The sequence below is a fragment of the Calypte anna genome, chromosome 4A (assembly GCF_003957555.1).
Source record: "Calypte anna isolate BGI_N300 chromosome 4A, bCalAnn1_v1.p, whole genome shotgun sequence".
NCBI classification, from domain to species: Eukaryota; Metazoa; Chordata; class Aves; order Apodiformes; family Trochilidae; genus Calypte; species Calypte anna.
In genome coordinates, this window is record NC_044248.1 from 13,804,424 (window position 1) to 13,821,357 (window position 16,934).

At 42.1% G+C, this 16,934-nt stretch overlaps 2 protein-coding genes across 2 annotated transcripts; one reads left to right on the top strand and one right to left on the bottom strand.

Annotated features, from left to right (window-relative positions):
* Positions 1–600: 600 nt before the first annotated feature.
* Positions 601–5,918, bottom strand: RPL9 (ribosomal protein L9). Its single transcript, XM_030449662.1, has 8 exons — positions 5,862–5,918; positions 5,378–5,424; positions 5,162–5,277; positions 4,242–4,337; positions 3,814–3,946; positions 2,316–2,396; positions 1,728–1,844; positions 601–718 (listed from the first exon to the last, which is right to left on the bottom strand). The coding sequence occupies exons 2-7, from the start codon at positions 5,421–5,423 to the stop codon at positions 1,738–1,740; spliced, it is 579 nt and encodes a 192-aa protein (XP_030305522.1). The 5' UTR covers position 5,424; positions 5,862–5,918; the 3' UTR covers positions 601–718; positions 1,728–1,737.
* Positions 5,919–6,036: 118 nt separating this feature from the next.
* LIAS (lipoic acid synthetase) lies at positions 6,037–16,251 on the top strand. Its single transcript, XM_030449488.1, has 11 exons — positions 6,037–6,154; positions 6,800–6,972; positions 7,648–7,741; positions 8,295–8,375; positions 8,582–8,738; positions 9,586–9,643; positions 10,686–10,814; positions 11,313–11,458; positions 13,131–13,201; positions 14,106–14,217; positions 15,168–16,251. Exons 1-11 carry the CDS (start codon positions 6,068–6,070, stop codon positions 15,218–15,220), a joined length of 1,161 nt encoding a protein of 386 aa, XP_030305348.1. The 5' UTR covers positions 6,037–6,067; the 3' UTR covers positions 15,221–16,251.
* The last annotated feature ends 683 nt before the right edge of the window (positions 16,252–16,934 follow it).

The following is a 16,934-nucleotide window of genomic DNA, read 5'->3' on the forward strand; positions in this document are numbered from 1 at the left end:
ACCCAGCTCTACCCCCCCATGACACAAATTACTGTGGGTAAAACTCAGCAGTGTGTCTGCATGAACCCTGAGGTCAAGTCCTTGGTTTCCTTAATTGAGCAATACAGCTAAGGCCTTGCATCTTCAGATCTCCACTTCCATCTCTGTACTCAGTTTAAACTCTTAAAAATTTGGTTCCACTTCTTCCAATTTTTAGTCTGCTTCAGAAATCTACTTCAGATTCTGTCATCACAAGTCTGAACTCCTCTCCAGGAACTGCATATGAAAATCAGTTTTTGCAGTCATTGGTTTGATGTTCTGAAGTGTGAAAGAACACTGCTCTCCTTTCTGTGAGAATGCTTTTGCTACTTAATGGCAAGACTGAAAGCTATTTCATGACTTACATGCTGGCTCTGCACTCCACTGGCAGGAGGTTTCCAAGCCATCAGACTTCTTTATCCACTGAATGTTCTCAGCGAGCAGTGAGCAATGTGTACACAGCCCTAACGTTACCTTGTGCTACCCTGTGGCAAACTGCTTCTCCCAAAGATCTTGAACAGGTTCACACAATCACAGTTAAGCTTTTTTTTTTTTTTTGGAAAAAAAAAAAAAAGGCCAAGATATGAAATAGGTTTTACTTTATTAAACTTCTCATGATGTTCAGGTTATGTACCACATTCTTTTATTTGGTACTTGCTGATATAATGTCTCATGGTGGTTTGGTTCAGGATCCAGTCATCTGTAAATAAAAAGTTAGAAGCTTTTAGAACAGTAATTGCACTGCAAATGTAAAACTAAAGTTTACAGACAGACAACGAATCAATTAATCTGACACTTTTAACCAAGACACACGTTATTAGCTTGAAGAATTGCTTAATTTTATTCAGACAAGATTAAAGATGCCTTCAAACACAACAGCTCATGAGTGTTTAACATGAAAGTATCATGTTATTCTCTCTCTCAAGGAACTCAAAACAGAAAGAAAGTATTTTTCCAGTAGCCTGCAATTATCTGGTACCTGTCTGATGATAAAAAAAGTTATTTTATGGAACTACGTTTGCATCATGTCTTGAGCTTAGGTTCAAAAGGCACACAACACCTATTTATCTGAAAGCCTGCCTGCCTCATTCTGCATAAGTTCTTTTGTACCATGTATGGAACCATACATAGCTGAAATGCATCAAATTCCTTTATCAGGTAATATTATCCCAAAATCCTTGCACACAACTCTATTAATAAATCTATGAACACAATGTTAAATAGTTAACCTTGTTAAACTGACCTTTGATCACAAGTATTTACATCCAAACTACACAGAAGACCTTTATAAAGAAATTATGCACTGACCATTTTTTCTAGTTAAGTCAGTGTCCAACCAAGAGGAACAGTGCCCAAAGTCTTCCCTGCAAATAGCTGTAAACCTGTCTGTCTGCCCATGTCAGTTTGTTTTGAATTCTCAGCCACCACCATCACTAGAACACAGTGCAGAACACAGCACTTGAGTCAAGTGTTTCCCAAAACAGCAGCATGCTAGGAAAGCTGATGCAAGATGAGAAGTTGCTGCAAGGGACCCAACTAAAGTTACATTTTATGATACTTCTAAGGACACCTCTAACAAGCACAACTGCATCCCAGATAGAATCCTGCTTAACCAATGCCTTGGTAAAGTGGAGAAACTTTGTCAAGTCCCCAGACTGAGTAACCATCTCTACATGGATATCTTATGATTTGTGTACGATGACACCAACCTCTTGAGTTTTACTCATCTGCCTGCTGCACTGTTCCTTTCTCAGACACATAGATACCGTCCAAGAATTTCCTGATATCTTTGTTCTTGACTGTAGTGGCCTGCTGGATCAAGGCAGCTGCAGACAAAGGAAGACCATCAGCACAAAGTAAGAGGACCAAAGCCTTTGTTTAGTCTCCAGTATTTTACCTAACAAATGAAACTGTCAGCTGGAGAAGGGACTTACCAACCTGAAATCCTGTCAGTTATAATGAAAACAAGATGCATTTCACTGAGCCCACCCTGGCAACTCAGTACACAGCTTACTAATGCACAGTCATGCAACTGAAAAGATGAAAAGGTTTGGTGCCAAGAAGCCCATCAACACTGACTCAAAGGTTCAAACGCTTCCATGCACTTGTAAAGGTATCTTCAAGTTTAGAAAAAGTTTGAGGACTATGAAAAACAATCACAATGACTAGAGAACAAAAAAATAAAACTGAGCTGGCATTTACTGCAGACTTTGAGAAAGGAGACAATTTGCTGAGCTAACATTTTCAGATAAAAATGGTTGTATCATTATATATGCTCACACATGTACATCACGGACCTGAGTTAGAGACCAATTCAATGTCATTTCCTTCAAGGATCAGCTCATCTTTCTGGGCCTGAGATACTGCACAGGACACACCTATAGAAAGGAAAACACACACAACCTTTATCACACACAACCTTGATGAAGACACCAAGTGTACTAAAGAAACAGTACTTATGTCCTCTCCCAATTTACAGATGCAGCAAATTGTATTCTGAGCAATAAATAACTTCTGTGACTTTGTTAAGAGTTAGTTCAAACCCCTCCCAAGATTGTCCTCTCTCGGTTTCAGCAAACAAAGGTAACTGCAAGACATCCTCTGGATTCAAAGCTACTAAGTGATACTCCTACTGTAATGTGACTGTATTACAGCACTAATGACCAATGCCATGTACAAACCAGGTTTTGCCAGCATGGCTTTGTCAGCTAGGTGGTGCCATTTTCCACATTCTTACCTTCATTAAGACAAAACTGGATTAACCCTAATCTTGGGTCATATTAAAAAACCAAGCTCCCTAACATTGTTAACCACCATGTTTATACTAGCAACACTGCAAATACTCACAAGGAGTAAACACTAGGCCATTCAAGAGTCTCACTGGAACTCCATTACACAAGTGAATCCTTAAAGTTTGATCTTAGTGAATGGATGTTAAGATTTTAATCAGACTTTACTATCTTTGAAGTAACTGCTGACTTACAAAAATCAAATACAATAATCAAACCCACTCCTAATATCTCTCAGTGGATCAGTCAAAACCCACATAAGTAAGCCCACACTGTATCTGCCAGTGGTTTTGGACATGTCTGAGAGGCTTAATCTAGAGCCACTAAAAACACCATCAGTCACACTAAATATCCTCACCCACACCCTCATCAGAAGTGAACTATCAGAAGTATCAACATGGAAGGTTTTCCTACAGGTGATTGTGTTTGTGACATGGCTTGTCTCCTCCTTTTAACATATACCATGCTCTACCAAATGCCTACTCTGCTAGACATCTTGCTAAAACTCACAAGTATGCAAGATGTAAGAGCAACAGCCAAGATAGTAATTTTGAAATTTATCACATGTGCTCCTAAACAGTCAAGAAATTCACAATACAAGAACACTTTCGAGACCAAAAGTACTATGTGAGGTGAGACTAGATCATGCACAACATTTAAAACTGAAACACAACTCCAGAACTGAGCATCTGCAGTTCTGCAGTCTACCAACTGTGAACACTGCTGGGATCTCACTATCATGAAAGTAAACACTGGCCTCCTTGTAACTCATGCTACAGTAACTACCTCTGAACTAGTTATCAGCTTGCTCTCACTATTAAAAACAATTACAAGTGCATTATTAACTATAGATGTGAACAGTGACAAAGGTAGTGGAAGATTACATAAATTAAAACTAGCAAACGTTGCTTCATTATTCACCACCTCTTGTAACAGCAGCAGTACAGACAAAGTAGTTTAGGAACCCTGGTGAGAAATAGTGAAGTCCACCTCCAGCTATGCTCACCTGGCCTCATACGCACTCTGCGGATGTACTTCTCTCCCAGGAAGTTCCGGATTTCCACAAGGGATCCGTTCTCCTGTATAACTACATTGATTGGGAAGTGAGCGTACACCGACCTCATCTTGTAACGGAAGCCCTGTGAGATAAAGGACATCATTAGGTACTGAAAACAGAACAGGCCCAAAAAGCAAACCAGGTGCATTTAGCTTACTGCAGAAATCTAAACCCGAGATATATCGAAAATAGTTTCTTAACAAGAGCAAGACACCAAGTCCAAGAGACACTCATGCATTCTTCCAACTACAGAATTCAATTTGACAGCAAGTGCAAGAAAAAAAATAATAGAAGGAAAGCTACATCTTGTATGCTCTGGAAAGCTACACAAAAGTAAAAGGCTGTCTATTGTCACTCTATTTCAAAACAAAACTTACCAGTGTGACACCCTTTATCATGTTCTGTACATGGCTGCAAATCGTGCGAACTGTTGCCAGCTCCTTTCTGTTACCCCACCACTTGTCAACACGTAGCTATGTAAAAGAAATTTAAGTACAATTAACAAAGCTCTCAGCTACACTTCCAAACTAAAAATTATGTTTTTCTGATGAAACAAGCATGAAAAGTTTAGATAAAACATTTAAGACCCCACCTAGCAAAGGCATAAACACTACTTCTTTTAAAGGCTATTAAAGGCCCACCTAGCTCAAGCCTGGGAATTCCTGACTCCCAGACGCATGAAAAGAGTTATTTTTTTCATGTCTCATTACTAACAAATCTTCAAAGAAGCTGGGATAAATACTCTGACATCTCAAGCTGAAGGATGTGCTCTCAGATGCTAAACACTGAAGTTTCTGAGTCAGCCTCCTGTGTATGATCCCCCCACTTTTTACTGAAATGCGATGTGGCTCCAGTGTTTTGAAGATACTTGTCAAAAATTAGCTGAAATCAGCTCCTTCCCTTTTTATGTAGGTTTTAAAGTCTTATGCAGTTGTTCAGAGATCATCTGCTCTCATAATGTCACTTACCAATTCTGGATAGTGAATGTAGAGATTTAGGTCAATTTAGCTAAAACTAGCCGGTCTGTGAAGCACAGGATACAATGTTCAACTCCTTTCCCAGCAACTGACTAACTACAAAAGAAATCAATGAACAAATTGTTCCTCTACATGACAGAACTGCAAGACTTCCCAGAGCTCCACAAGCTATCTCTCTTTCAGGAAACAAAGAAATAAACAAAAACTTAAACAGCCCATCTGCAGTTAAACGTTTGACTTTAATGGCCCTCAGTACCAAGAAGCTCTTCGTAAACCTACCCTCCCTCTCTGGGCAAAGAAAGGACCTCCGCAGAACTCACCTTCTTGTGCTTCTTTCCCAGGAGGGAGAGCTCCACATTGATGTGGTTAAAATCCCTTTTCAAGGTTCCTCTGGGGCCCTTGACAATGACTGTCCGGCCCTTCAGTGAAACACTGACTGGAAATCAAAAAGAAACGCGCGTTAATAGGCTGCGGGGTCAGCGCCACGGAACGTGCTCCCAACGCAGACAGACAGACAGACAGACAGACAGACGTACCTTGCTCGGGGATGTCAACGGTCTGGTTGCTGAGAATGGTCTTCATCCTGCAAAGGACAACCCACAAAGCTACATACCCTCACGGCAACGCGCTTCGCTTGAGCCCTTACCACTCCTCCCCGGAACCCGCAACTACGCGGAGCCGAACCGACGCCCCAGACCCCCGCTCTCTGCCACCGCTGGGCCCCGGCCACGCCGGACTCCGCTTCCAACACCGACACATCCCGCCCAGGCCCCAGCGCAGCGGCGGCCTCAGCGCCCAACTCGGCAGCGAGGCCCAGCTCGGGCCTACAAGCACCGGGAAGGGGGAGGGAGGGATGGCACCATCCTGGGGGGGTCCCTCCCGAAAGGATGGGGATAGAGAGCGGTGGCCGCGCCCGGCGCCGCCCCGGGAGGCCATGGGCGGCCGGGCGGGGCGCTCGGGGTCTCCCCGCGGCGGATGGCCCCGGATGGTCCCGGATGCCGCCACCGGCCCAAACCTCACCTCGCAGCAGGCAGAGCGGAAAGAGGACGCTTCTGACGTCATCACGTAGAAGTAGACGCTCGGTCTCCCCCTAGCGTCATCACGGCGAGGAGCCTGTCCGCGAGGCGAGAGTAGCCGAGCCCCGATGCGGGTGAGCGGGGCGGGCAGGCAGGCGGGGCGGGCGAGCACTGAGAGGATCGATCGGGCGATCCGGTTCGGGCCCCGCCATGTCGCTGCTGCCCCGGGGCCGCTCCTGCGGGGCTGCCACCGCCGCCACGGCCGCCCGGAGGCTGATCCTGGGGCCTCAAGGGCGGATGAGTCGGTGCCCGGTCAGGGCTGTGTGCCACAGAGAGGTGCCCGGCGGCGGAGCGTACCGGGGTGGGCGGTGCGGCCCGGCAGAAGGCACCGGTGCCCCGGTGAGGGGTCGGTGCCATGCCGGTGGCTGAGCGCGTCTCCTAACGAGCGGTGGCTGACCCTGGGAAGGGCTGTCCCCGGCCCTCAGCGGGGATGGGGGACGTGGGGTGCCCCGGCACCCACAGACCGGGGAGTTACGGGAAGGGAGGGTGAGGGGGTCCGGAGGTGCGGGCTCCATCCCTTCAAACCCCGCTCCGGGAGCCCGGACCGGTGCTCCGTGCCCAAGGGTTTGGCTGCTGATCGTCTCGACGTCTTGCTTTTCGGCCCTGAAATCTTAGATTATTCTGTACAGTGTTATTTATATCTTAACCCCATATAACTCAGTGTGCTGCGAGGATATCGTGGAAGAGATCATGCTTTGGGGTTGTTTCCCGTTACTTAAAATGATAAAGAGCATGCATTATATATTTTAAATACAGACAGTTGGGAAAATCCTTACACAAACTCTACCAAGTGTACATTAATAACCAAAAGGACAAGCATTTATTTAGTGTATGATACCGGTACATTTGAGATGCAATAAATTACAGTGTTGCTTCTCTTAGGTGTCTGGGAGCCACGCGTGTAACCAGTACACAACATCGGGGTCTTTGCCAGAGGAAAAAAAAGAGTTTCTGCAGAAGGGACCAGACCTGCAAGACTTTGTGTCTGGAGATTTGTCAGACAAGAGCACATGGGCTGAGTATAAAGGCAATTTAAAGCGTCAGAAAGGAGAAAGGTAACTGTGATTTTTAACAGCTGTAGTTGTTTCTGTGCAGTATCTGGCATGTTTATTTTTAACGATGAAATATATACAATGTTTTTCTATTAATTGTCAGACTGGCTTAAAAAATTAATATTTTTTCAAGAAAGAACAAAACCACTATTAACTTCAAACTTGAGACAAAACATGAAGACATGGTGGTATTTTCTCATGTCTGTGCCATGCCCTGCATTAGATTTCTAATATAAATAAGTACGTGAGTGTACCTTACTTTGGTGTTGAAATAATGCTACTGATAAAATAAAACTGACAAATGAAGCTAAATTTAAAAATGCTTAAAACCTTCATATTGCCAGTTATTAATTTTATAAGACTTGGTAAAAGCTGTGTAACAGATACTGCCCTTAACTGTTGCAGTCTCCAGTGTGGCACTCTTAAATGCCAGCAGTGAAGTTTTAAACCTTTAGATTACATCAAATTCCTACTCTTGCATGTTGGTATGGTCACAGACATGGAACAGAGGAGGCTGTTATGGCTGTGAATGATACTAATATTGATTGCTGAGCTGCCTCAATTGTCAAGCAGCCTTTCCTAGTCACAATCAAACAAATGAGAGCAGTTCTATGAAATTAATGGAAACTTACCATGTAAATAGTTTAGTAATCTTTGTGTTTGCATGATGTTATTCAGGCTGCATCTTCCTCCGTGGCTGAAAACTAGCATTCCCATGGGAAAGAACTACAATAAACTAAAGAATACCTTGAGAAGTTTAAATCTTCATACGGTAAATCTCGTGCTGACCAAGTTTTTCTGTAGAAATAAGGCTTTTTTTTACAGCTACAAAATTATCTCTTGGTGAAGAACAGGTAGAAATCATGTCTTGCATGATCTTCAAAACTGAAACCAACCTCAGTGGTGATCCTTGTTGCCAGTGGTGAATTTTAGCCATAAAAAATAAAGACAAACCCCAAAGCGTATTTTGTGGTTTTCCTGCTGTGATTTTTAAATACTAGGGTTTACTACTTGCATCACCAAAATGATCAGAAGATGCTATGAGTGACTATTTTTAATGGAAACACACATAATTTTAGGGTTCCATACATGTTTTGCATGAAAAAGAAATTATAGAAATAATTCAAGTGCCTTAAATATACCTTCCAGGTGGTAAAAAGCAGTGGGTATGCATGGAGAGCTCTTTCCCTTTACTCTGTTAATCTCCTCATCACAGAAGGAATTATGTTGTGTTTGTAGCTATTACTGAAATTGTTTATTAGTATAATCATAAAAAGAAAAGGTACATGAAAAAAGTCAGGTACATGACTGTCTTTTACCTTCAGGTATGTGAAGAAGCACGTTGTCCCAACATTGGAGAATGCTGGGGAGGTGGTGAATATGCTACAGCTACAGCTACTATTATGGTAAGCCTTTAACCATTGCTTAAGTGCTCTATTAATGTCTGAGCTGTTTGTAGTGGATCTCTACTGTGGTGGTGTGGGTGTATTACAAGAAATGCAGAGAAAATCATGGTTTTGTTTACTATTGGGATTTATCTGATCTAGCTTATGCAGCTGTTTCTTAGCAATATCAGTATGTACAATATAAAGAAACATCTTCCTTATTTTAGCTGATGGGTGACACGTGCACTAGAGGTTGCAGATTTTGTTCAGTAAAGACAGCAAAGAATCCACCTCCACTGGATCCTGAGGAGCCTTACAACACAGCAAAGGCCATAGCTGAGTGGGGCCTGGACTATGTTGTGTTGACATCTGTCGACAGAGACGGTCAGTGCGTTGTCTCTCCTGGCTTTCTAAGCTCTCCTGTGCCTTATGTGGGGTAGACACAGACCTTGATAAACATTGGTCACCAGTTGTTGAGGATTGCAGTTTTAGAGGAGTCAGCAGTGCTAAACAGTTTCTGCATATTCCTAGTATTTCTCTGTCTGGTAAAATGTAACAGAATTAGCATTAAAGATTACAGTATTTTATTACATATTTTAACCTTTTCTCCCCCCAAATGCATACTTATGCACTGTGTTCTATTATTTTAATAGCAAAAAAACACCAAACTCCATGAATATATATAATACCACGAGAGACTTTCCTTCCAAACATTAAACCTGCAATAAATTATACTTAAGAAACCTGAACTGATTATACTGAAGAAATCTGAAATTGCTTTTTTTTTAAGGCTGCTTTGTGGTGGCATCATGCAGGTGGGGAAGGCAGTTGTAGAGACTGTTCAGTGAACTTTGGTGGGAATAGCAGTAGCTTCAAAGTGGCTTACAATATAAGAGCAATAATACATATTTCAATTTTTGTAGGACTGTTTCTCAGACCAAAACCAGAAATAGATAAAGCCATTCTTTGCTCAGGCTGACAGTGAACCTAGAGACAGGTAAATTCAGAGTAAACATTTGAAGTCTGCCCTGGACAATCAGACTTTGTGTAGATAAGGCTTGGTAGAATATCTGTTGTAAACCTTTGACGTGAGCAGTAAGACAGGGGTTTGACTAACAGCTGCTTTATTTGTTTGCATTTAAATTTGACTCTGCAGGAGTTTGTGGCTTTGCTAATAACTAAATACGTTTCTTGAACATAAAGGTTAACTGAATGATTGAAATGCTTCTAGATATGCCTGATGGTGGAGCAGAACACTTTGCAAAGACAGTCTCTCATCTGAAAGAAAGGTATATTTTTAATGTATTCCTATTATTATTACAACTTTAAAATGTGGGCACATAGGTCAAAAATACTTTCAGATGGATTATTCCAGGGACGATGCAAATACAAAAATTTGCCTTTAGCCTGTATGTGGTTCCTTTTTTTGAAGTTTTCATCTTTTTCTATGGTGTCCCCAGAGTATTTTGAATTTGGATGCATTTCCAATAGGCCCAGGCTTATTTAAAGCTAAGCACTGGATTATTTCTTGAACCATGTGGCTGGTTTACCAGGAACTGAGCACATACTTCTGAGCTATGTTAATTCTTGAAGCTTGGAGCTCACAGTTGGTTTAGATAATGGTGTCACCACAGGATGGCAGGAGCCAGGTTTCCCTTTCATCAGTGATCAATCTGCTTTGAGTTTTCCCACTGTGGGTGTGTTCTTCATCTGTGACTGTACCTTCCTGCCTTCCCTAGCCATGCCTTCTCCACTCTGCACCAGTGCCCTGTGCCACTCAATAAATAGCACACTTACCTTCCTGCAGATTTTGTTTGCATAACCTCATCTGAGGCTTTACCCACTCTTATCTGAGGACCCAAAGGGTTCCTCCAGGTTTCCCTGCCTGCTTTTTGGAGCTGACATCTGGTTCCTGGCAAGAACTTCATGTCCCAGTAGGCAGGATTATAACTCCTCTGTATTTTGGAGCACTGATATTAAACTTCTGTGAAGTTAACCTGCGACAAAGACAGATTGATGAACAGTGAATGTGATTGCTGAGGAGACTGGCGGAATAGCTTTTTTATTTATTATTTGGCTTTCATTCTGTTTCAGCTCACATGAGTAAAATCAGAAATTGAACACATGATGCTTGTTTGAATTGCAGTTCAGGGATTTGCAGAAATCTGTTGTTTTAGAAGTGCATCCCGAATTTACTTTGCTTATCACAGCGTCATTTACTTAGTCATGTTTGGGGGGTTTTGCTATATTGAGGTGCTTTTTTTTTTTTTTTTTAGCAAAAGCGACAGAAATCCCACAGATGCGTTCATTTTTTAATATCTCCTTTTGCAGGAATTCAAAAATTCTGGTGGAATGCCTAACTCCCGATTTTCGGGGGGACCTGAAAGCTGTGGAGAAAGTGGCTCTGTCGGGACTGGATGTCTATGCCCACAACGTGGAGACGGTGCCCGAACTGCAGAGGTACGGAACAGCGGCAGGTCCGGAGTGTAAACAGGGAAGGGTTTTCTGGGACAGGAGGCTTTTATTGAGACCCGCCTGGAAGCTGGGCCGGGCCGGGCGGCAGGCGGGGCCCTGAGGCGCGGAGCGAAATGGCCGGAACCGCTCCCAGCTTACCCCGCGCGCCGAACCGCCCGCCGGCAGATGGCGCCCGCGCCTCTACCGGGACCCGACCCGGTCCGACCCAACCCGATCCGACCCGGCCCGGCAGCTGGGTAGGTACCACCTGCCAGGGCCCGGGGCGCCCCGCCGTGTATTGCGGCTTTGCGGGGAGCCCGGCTCGGGTACTGAAACCAGGTCTGGTTCGGGCGTTTTCATAGGGTGTCGAACCGTGCTGGTAAACCCACTACGGGTCCGTTTTCACTCTGTAGAAACAGAACGCACCGCTCTCGACATCTCTGAACTTCTGAGCACTCTGTCATGTGGTTTGTTTTTTTTCCCTTGTGCTGAAACTGTGAAAAGGAAGGTCCGTGACCCCCGTGCCAACTTTGAGCAGTCCATACGTGTGCTGAAACACGCCAAAAAGGTCCAGCCCAGAGTCATCTCTAAAACCTCCATCATGCTGGGGTTAGGCGAGACAGATGAACAAGTATATTCTACAATGAAATGTAAGTTGGTGTTGAAATACATGGCAGAATTCACGGGTGTGAAGTTTTACTCTGCTGGAAGATAGTTGTGAGAGTCTTTGTCTCCTCATGCAGATCTGTTTGCTGGTGCAGGAAATGTTTTATGAGTTTTATGGAAAAAAAGCCAAACCTGATCGGTTAAAAAAGAGTGAACTTCAGAAATATTTTACTTTTGTATGACTTTTAGGTTTTCAGACACAATTTGATGGGAAGGTCCAGGACCTTTTGATTGTTATAGAAGTTATGAATATCTTTGTGTGACTGTTGTTACCTTTGCAGTTCTTAAATAATTGGCTTGCAACATAGTTGCCTTATTTCTTTTTAGAAATAGCAGATCTTATTGTTTAAAATAATTTGGGTTTGCTTATTTAGATGTTAAAAAGTTGTTATACATGGAGTTGTAGCATGTTCTTATATTTCCATTTAAATGTATTTTTAAGAGGAAAAATGTTCACAGGGGTAAGTGGATGCAATGCACTTGTAGGAGGAAATTCAGAAATCCTATGGCATTTCTCCCATATCCTGGAAGAATGTCTACCCAATACTTTTATTTTTGTATACATCAATCCATATTTAGAATGCAGGGATACAGTCTAGTTCTTCTGCAAGTGTCCCACAGTCTGGACCATAAAATTACAATTACCAGTCTTCCTACCTGACATTTTCTAGCCACAAGAATATGAAATTTCAGATCTAGTGCTGTTTGTTTTCAGAAAAAATTATGGGTGTATCCAGAGACAAACTGTTGCCCACCACATTTACTCAGTTGTTCTAATTTTGGTCCCTTTCCCTCGTCTGCGTGTGAGTTAAAGAACTTGTAAATGTGCTGATAGTGAACTAGTTTCTTATAGAACTATATCAATCTAAACACAGCTTCTGGGGTAACAGGGAATGTAATACAGGAATCAAAATACTCTCTTTTCTTTCTCTTTGACTTGGGGCAATCAGCCCAAGTAGTCAGAAAATGTGTTAATGCAAAATCTGATTCCTCAGCCATTCCTTTGTTCAGAATACCCCACTAGCTGCAGTGAACATAATTCTTCAGGCAAGCAGTCTGTCAGGATTTCCCACTGTAAGTAGACTGCCTGACCTTGCTTGCTGTATATTGATTCTAGTATATACACTCAAATGTTAGCTGACCAGGTTTAGGAGATTTTGCAGGCATTAAGAGAAACATATATCCTAAGTGTATAAAACTGGCAGAAGATGCAGAGAATTTCCCCTGATCTGTTGCTCTTCAGAACTGTCTGCATCTTTTCAGTCTCTTGGTAGAGAGGAGAGTTGCCAAGTGTATGTGGATACATCTATTTTTTGTCAAACGAAGGCTCTGACCTAAAGAGCCACTGAAAAGCAGTAAGATAAAAGACAAGAGCCTGTTGTCTCTGCAGTGAGACACCTGACTGCAGTGAGTGCTGTGCAGTGGTGACTTCTCCAGCTTTAAACCAGGTTGCTCAGGTCTTGCAGCAGCACAGCTCAGAATGAGGTTACCTGACTACTGCTCGTGCAGGCTGTAAGTTCTCTGCTGGAGAGCAGAATGTAACCCCTGCAGGATGCTGGGAAGTGATCTTTCTTCTCCTTGGAAGGAGGATGTTCTGTAATTACTGACAATCCCTTGAGATCCTTCTGCCAATAACAAAGAATGTTGTTTTTGCAGTGCTGCGGGAAGCAGAGGTAGATTGTTTGACCCTGGGACAGTACATGCAGCCAACAAAACGGCACCTAAAGGTAAAAAGGCCTTTTATTGACAGGCAGCTTTACAGTCTGCCTCTTGCACTGTCAAGTGTCTTCTTTCTAATCTGAGGCTCAATAAGTATCCTTACTGGGAAGAATTTCCTTCCTTGTTTAACCTGATCTGTTTTGAGATGATAACCCTGCTGTTAGGAGATCTGATCTGCTGTTTAACCTGATAGATTAAGAGTCCTGTTATGGATTCCTAGCATCGGGACCCTAACCCTAGGAGTCTTGTTATGGACTCTTCACTAAAAATTGCCTCAGCCATCTAATCCCTTCAGTCTTCTGCAGGCTTCCTACTTCCACTTGCTGCTATCAGCTGGAGGGACAGCTGGGGCTGAGGCATGATTCTGGAAAACAGGAGTCTCAGTGTACGTCTCAAACATGATGGCTCAGGCCAGCTCCCCTTCACTGTCTCAGGCTGTCCTCTAATGGTGCCTCTTCCACTGGTGCCACGTTACCATTTTCTCCTTCTGTAATCTGTCCAGACCTTGAGTCTCTGTCCTGTTACTGTGTTTCTCTGAAATAACTGTTAGTGAAGAGATCAGTGGGACTATTGTTGGGATTTTTTTTCCCACTCCTGTAGACAAATAAAAGGTTTGCTTGAAAGGGCCATTCAAAAACAGTGAAGAAGATGAAGTTGTTCTAGTGATGTGAAGAAGCTGTTCTAGTAACAACTAGAAATTAAATTTGAAACTTTTCAGCTAAACATGTAAAGCAAATAAAGTGCATTCTTCTGGTAGAAAGCAGAGAGAAAATTCTATTTATGACTTGGCTGCTGAAAGTTTTCAACTGTAAAATTTTCAGCCTGTGGTATAACTGTTTTTCATGTCCCTACATGCTAGCTATAGCCATTTCCTGTGTTAATATCTGATCTAAATGAATTCTTTACACTCAGGTTGAGGAGTACATAACTCCTGAAAAATTTAAGTACTGGGAAAAAGTAGGAAATGATCTTGGATTCCATTACACTGCTAGCGGGCCTTTGGTGCGCTCCTCCTACAAAGCAGGTAAATTACTGAAAAGCATCAGATCTTTTAGCAGATAATAGTTTAATAAAATGTGAAGTAATATGCTACAGAGATCACCTTAGCTCAAGGACACCTCATATAATTAATCCTTTTTAAAGTTATTGTTTACACTTACTGTCTTCCAGTAAATCTAAATGTCATCTAAGTGCATCAGTATGACAGTAATTCATGTTTGTATGGTTCCTGCGCTGCTTAATCTGGTTTTTGGCCAAACCTAGTTCATACTGTATATGTGTGAGGCAGGGTAAAGTGTACCCAGTTTGGAGTTTCCCTTTACATTCTGCCTCTTGCACACTTCAGGGATTAATGGGGCCCTTTTTTGTTTGTGATATCATTTGGTTGCTTTAGGCAGAATTTATTTCAGTGCCTTACCAATAGATACATTTACAGCAATGCTTTTTTCTGACAAAACATAGGGTATTAATAGCAGCTGATACAGAGGAACTGTTGTGCAGGTCCAGCATCCTGCTTTTCCTGAGGAGGGAACAGGGAAGGCTTGTCTGGGCACCTTGCTTCTCAGACTGCTTTAATGCTAGCTCAAATGAGATTTATTGCAGGTTTCACTACCAGTTGCTGATACTTTATGAGGTAGGAATTAATTTTTAATTAAACCACTCCACTTCTGCCTATTGGAAATCACAAAGAAGTGGAGGTATTCCACAAAAATGGGCATGAGGAGAAATCAGGATTTTGGGGGTGGAGGGATTTGTTGGGTTATGGGGTTTGTTGGTATTTTTGCTTTTTTTTTTTTTTTTCATCCCTGCTGTATATATCGAACATGCTGTTGTATAGAATTTAATTACTGTTAAAATACTGGTAAGAACAGCTGTAGAATAGAATATTCACTTTAAATGAGAATATGTATTGTTTTCCATTATTTCACTGAAATGCCTACAAGTAATTTGGTGCTTTTTTTGCTTTGCAATTAGGTGAATTCTTCTTGAAGAATTTGGTTGAAAAAAGAAAGACAAAAGCCATCTGAAAATGAGAAAGTGAACCTATTTAAAGCAGCCAGTTCCTAGGATCCTTTTTTTCAGCATATGATCATACTCAGTTCCAGAAATGCAGAAGACCAGATGGTGGATGTATGAATAAATTTACTATATGTCCAGAACACTTTTCTCTCTCTGAAACACTTTACAGTATTTTACCTAATTCCCCCTGGCAAGGCTACAACTGCCATAGTACTTGTGGTGTTCAGCAAAGATAGAACTGATTCTGAAAGAGCAGTGGAACTGAGGTGGAGAAATGTAAGCTGAAAATAAAAAAAGGACATATTTGAGTAAACAGATTTGATACTACCATCAGTATTGCTGTAGGTAGGTACTTGTGAAGATGCTAATAGCAGGTAATTTGAAAGGTACTGATATTTTGGTGTCTCTTGCTATTATGTGACACAAGTTCACAGAGGCTCTGGGAAATAGAGGAATTGTAAAAATTGTGTACATGACAAAGGACCATATTAGGGCTATCTTGAACCACACCTGAGAAAGTATGGGTTATACTCTTTTAAGAGATGGTATTTCTTACCTGCATCTTAAGAAAATAAGCTCTAATAGCTAGTGTTTTTCAGGTGTCTGCATGTCTCAAAGTAGTAAACAAGGTGTCAAGCTGAACAGCCCTTTCTGTCAAGACAACCTTACATACTCAATGTAATTTAAATCATATGGAAAAATCAAAATCACCGTAACAGCAGAAATAGAGCCGCCCCTAGTTTGGGTGCACAGCTGTAACAAACCCCACTGAGTTGCACAGGTGCTTCTGTGGTATTTGGTATGCAGAGCTCCTGCTGTTGTGTACTGTGCTTCTGCTCCACAGCGATCATCCTGACATGAAAGGACAGTTAAATACCCAGTGTAAGGGTCTGGTTGTGCTTGGTGGGTCTGGTTACCTGCCCCTTAAGACCTGTTCTGCCTGTTAGATCTGAGTGCAGAGAGGTGAATGCACCATAAATGAAATGTGAAATCCATGATGTACTAAGCTCAAACAGAAATAAAAGCATGGCTTATGGTATACTAGCATCTGTAAATTCTTTTTTACAGTCAACATGCATTTCTCCCTGGTGTGTCACAGTTGGATGCTATGGGCATGGGATACAATTTTTGGACTAACTTAAGCTCTATCTTAGCAAAGTTATTTGGGAAAAGAGACAGGAATTTGTTACCTGGGCCCAAACTCTCATCACACAGGTAATTCTGTGGCTGCCCATGGTACTTCTCTAAATTACTGTAGTCTATATGAAGAAGAGTGGACCCTCTATCCCGCCCCTTGCTCAATAAGATGTTAGAAGTAATAATTAGCACACTAATGTATAGGAGAAACTTGGTATTGTCATAAACAATGAGATCAGGTTATAGTACTGAGGCCAGTGATGAACAACTGACAACTTCACAAAGTATAGCAGTTTTAAAGTATTACAAATAGCCTTAAGATAGAAGGAAGGTACTAATTAAACAATATAATGGACCTGTAAATTAGGGAAAGAGAAACCTGAGCCACAAAGAAGAGAGCAAAATAACAGAGAAACAGAAGTCTTAATAGCTGCGCTTTGTAAAGGAAAAGAAAGGCCACTTTTCTCCTTCAATACTAAATACTAAAATTTAAAATAATAGATTTTATAACTTTAATTAAAAAAGGCCTGCCCACTAGTCTTGGAAAGACCAGGCATACTCTTAAGCCAAAAATGCTTCAGCTGC

Bases quoted from the DNA above. Each gene is read 5' to 3' on its own strand.
- RPL9 (XM_030449662.1), bottom strand. From the start codon at position 5,423: ATGAAGACCATTCTCAGCAACCAGACCGTTGACATCCCCGAGCAAG. The intron at 4,338-5,161 runs GTGAGTTCTGCG...TCTTTTACATAG, and splicing joins TGGGAAAGAAGCACAAGAAG to CTACGTGTTGACAAGTGGTG. The intron at 3,947-4,241 runs GTAAGTTTTGTT...TTTATCTCACAG, and splicing joins TGATAAAGGGTGTCACACTG to GGCTTCCGTTACAAGATGAG.
- LIAS (XM_030449488.1), top strand. From the start codon at position 6,068: ATGTCGCTGCTGCCCCGGGGCCGCTCCTGCGGGGCTGCCACCGCCGCC. The intron at 6,973-7,647 runs GTAACTGTGATT...GATGTTATTCAG, and splicing joins AAGCGTCAGAAAGGAGAAAG to GCTGCATCTTCCTCCGTGGC. The intron at 13,202-14,105 runs GTAAAAAGGCCT...CTTTACACTCAG, and splicing joins CAACAAAACGGCACCTAAAG to GTTGAGGAGTACATAACTCC.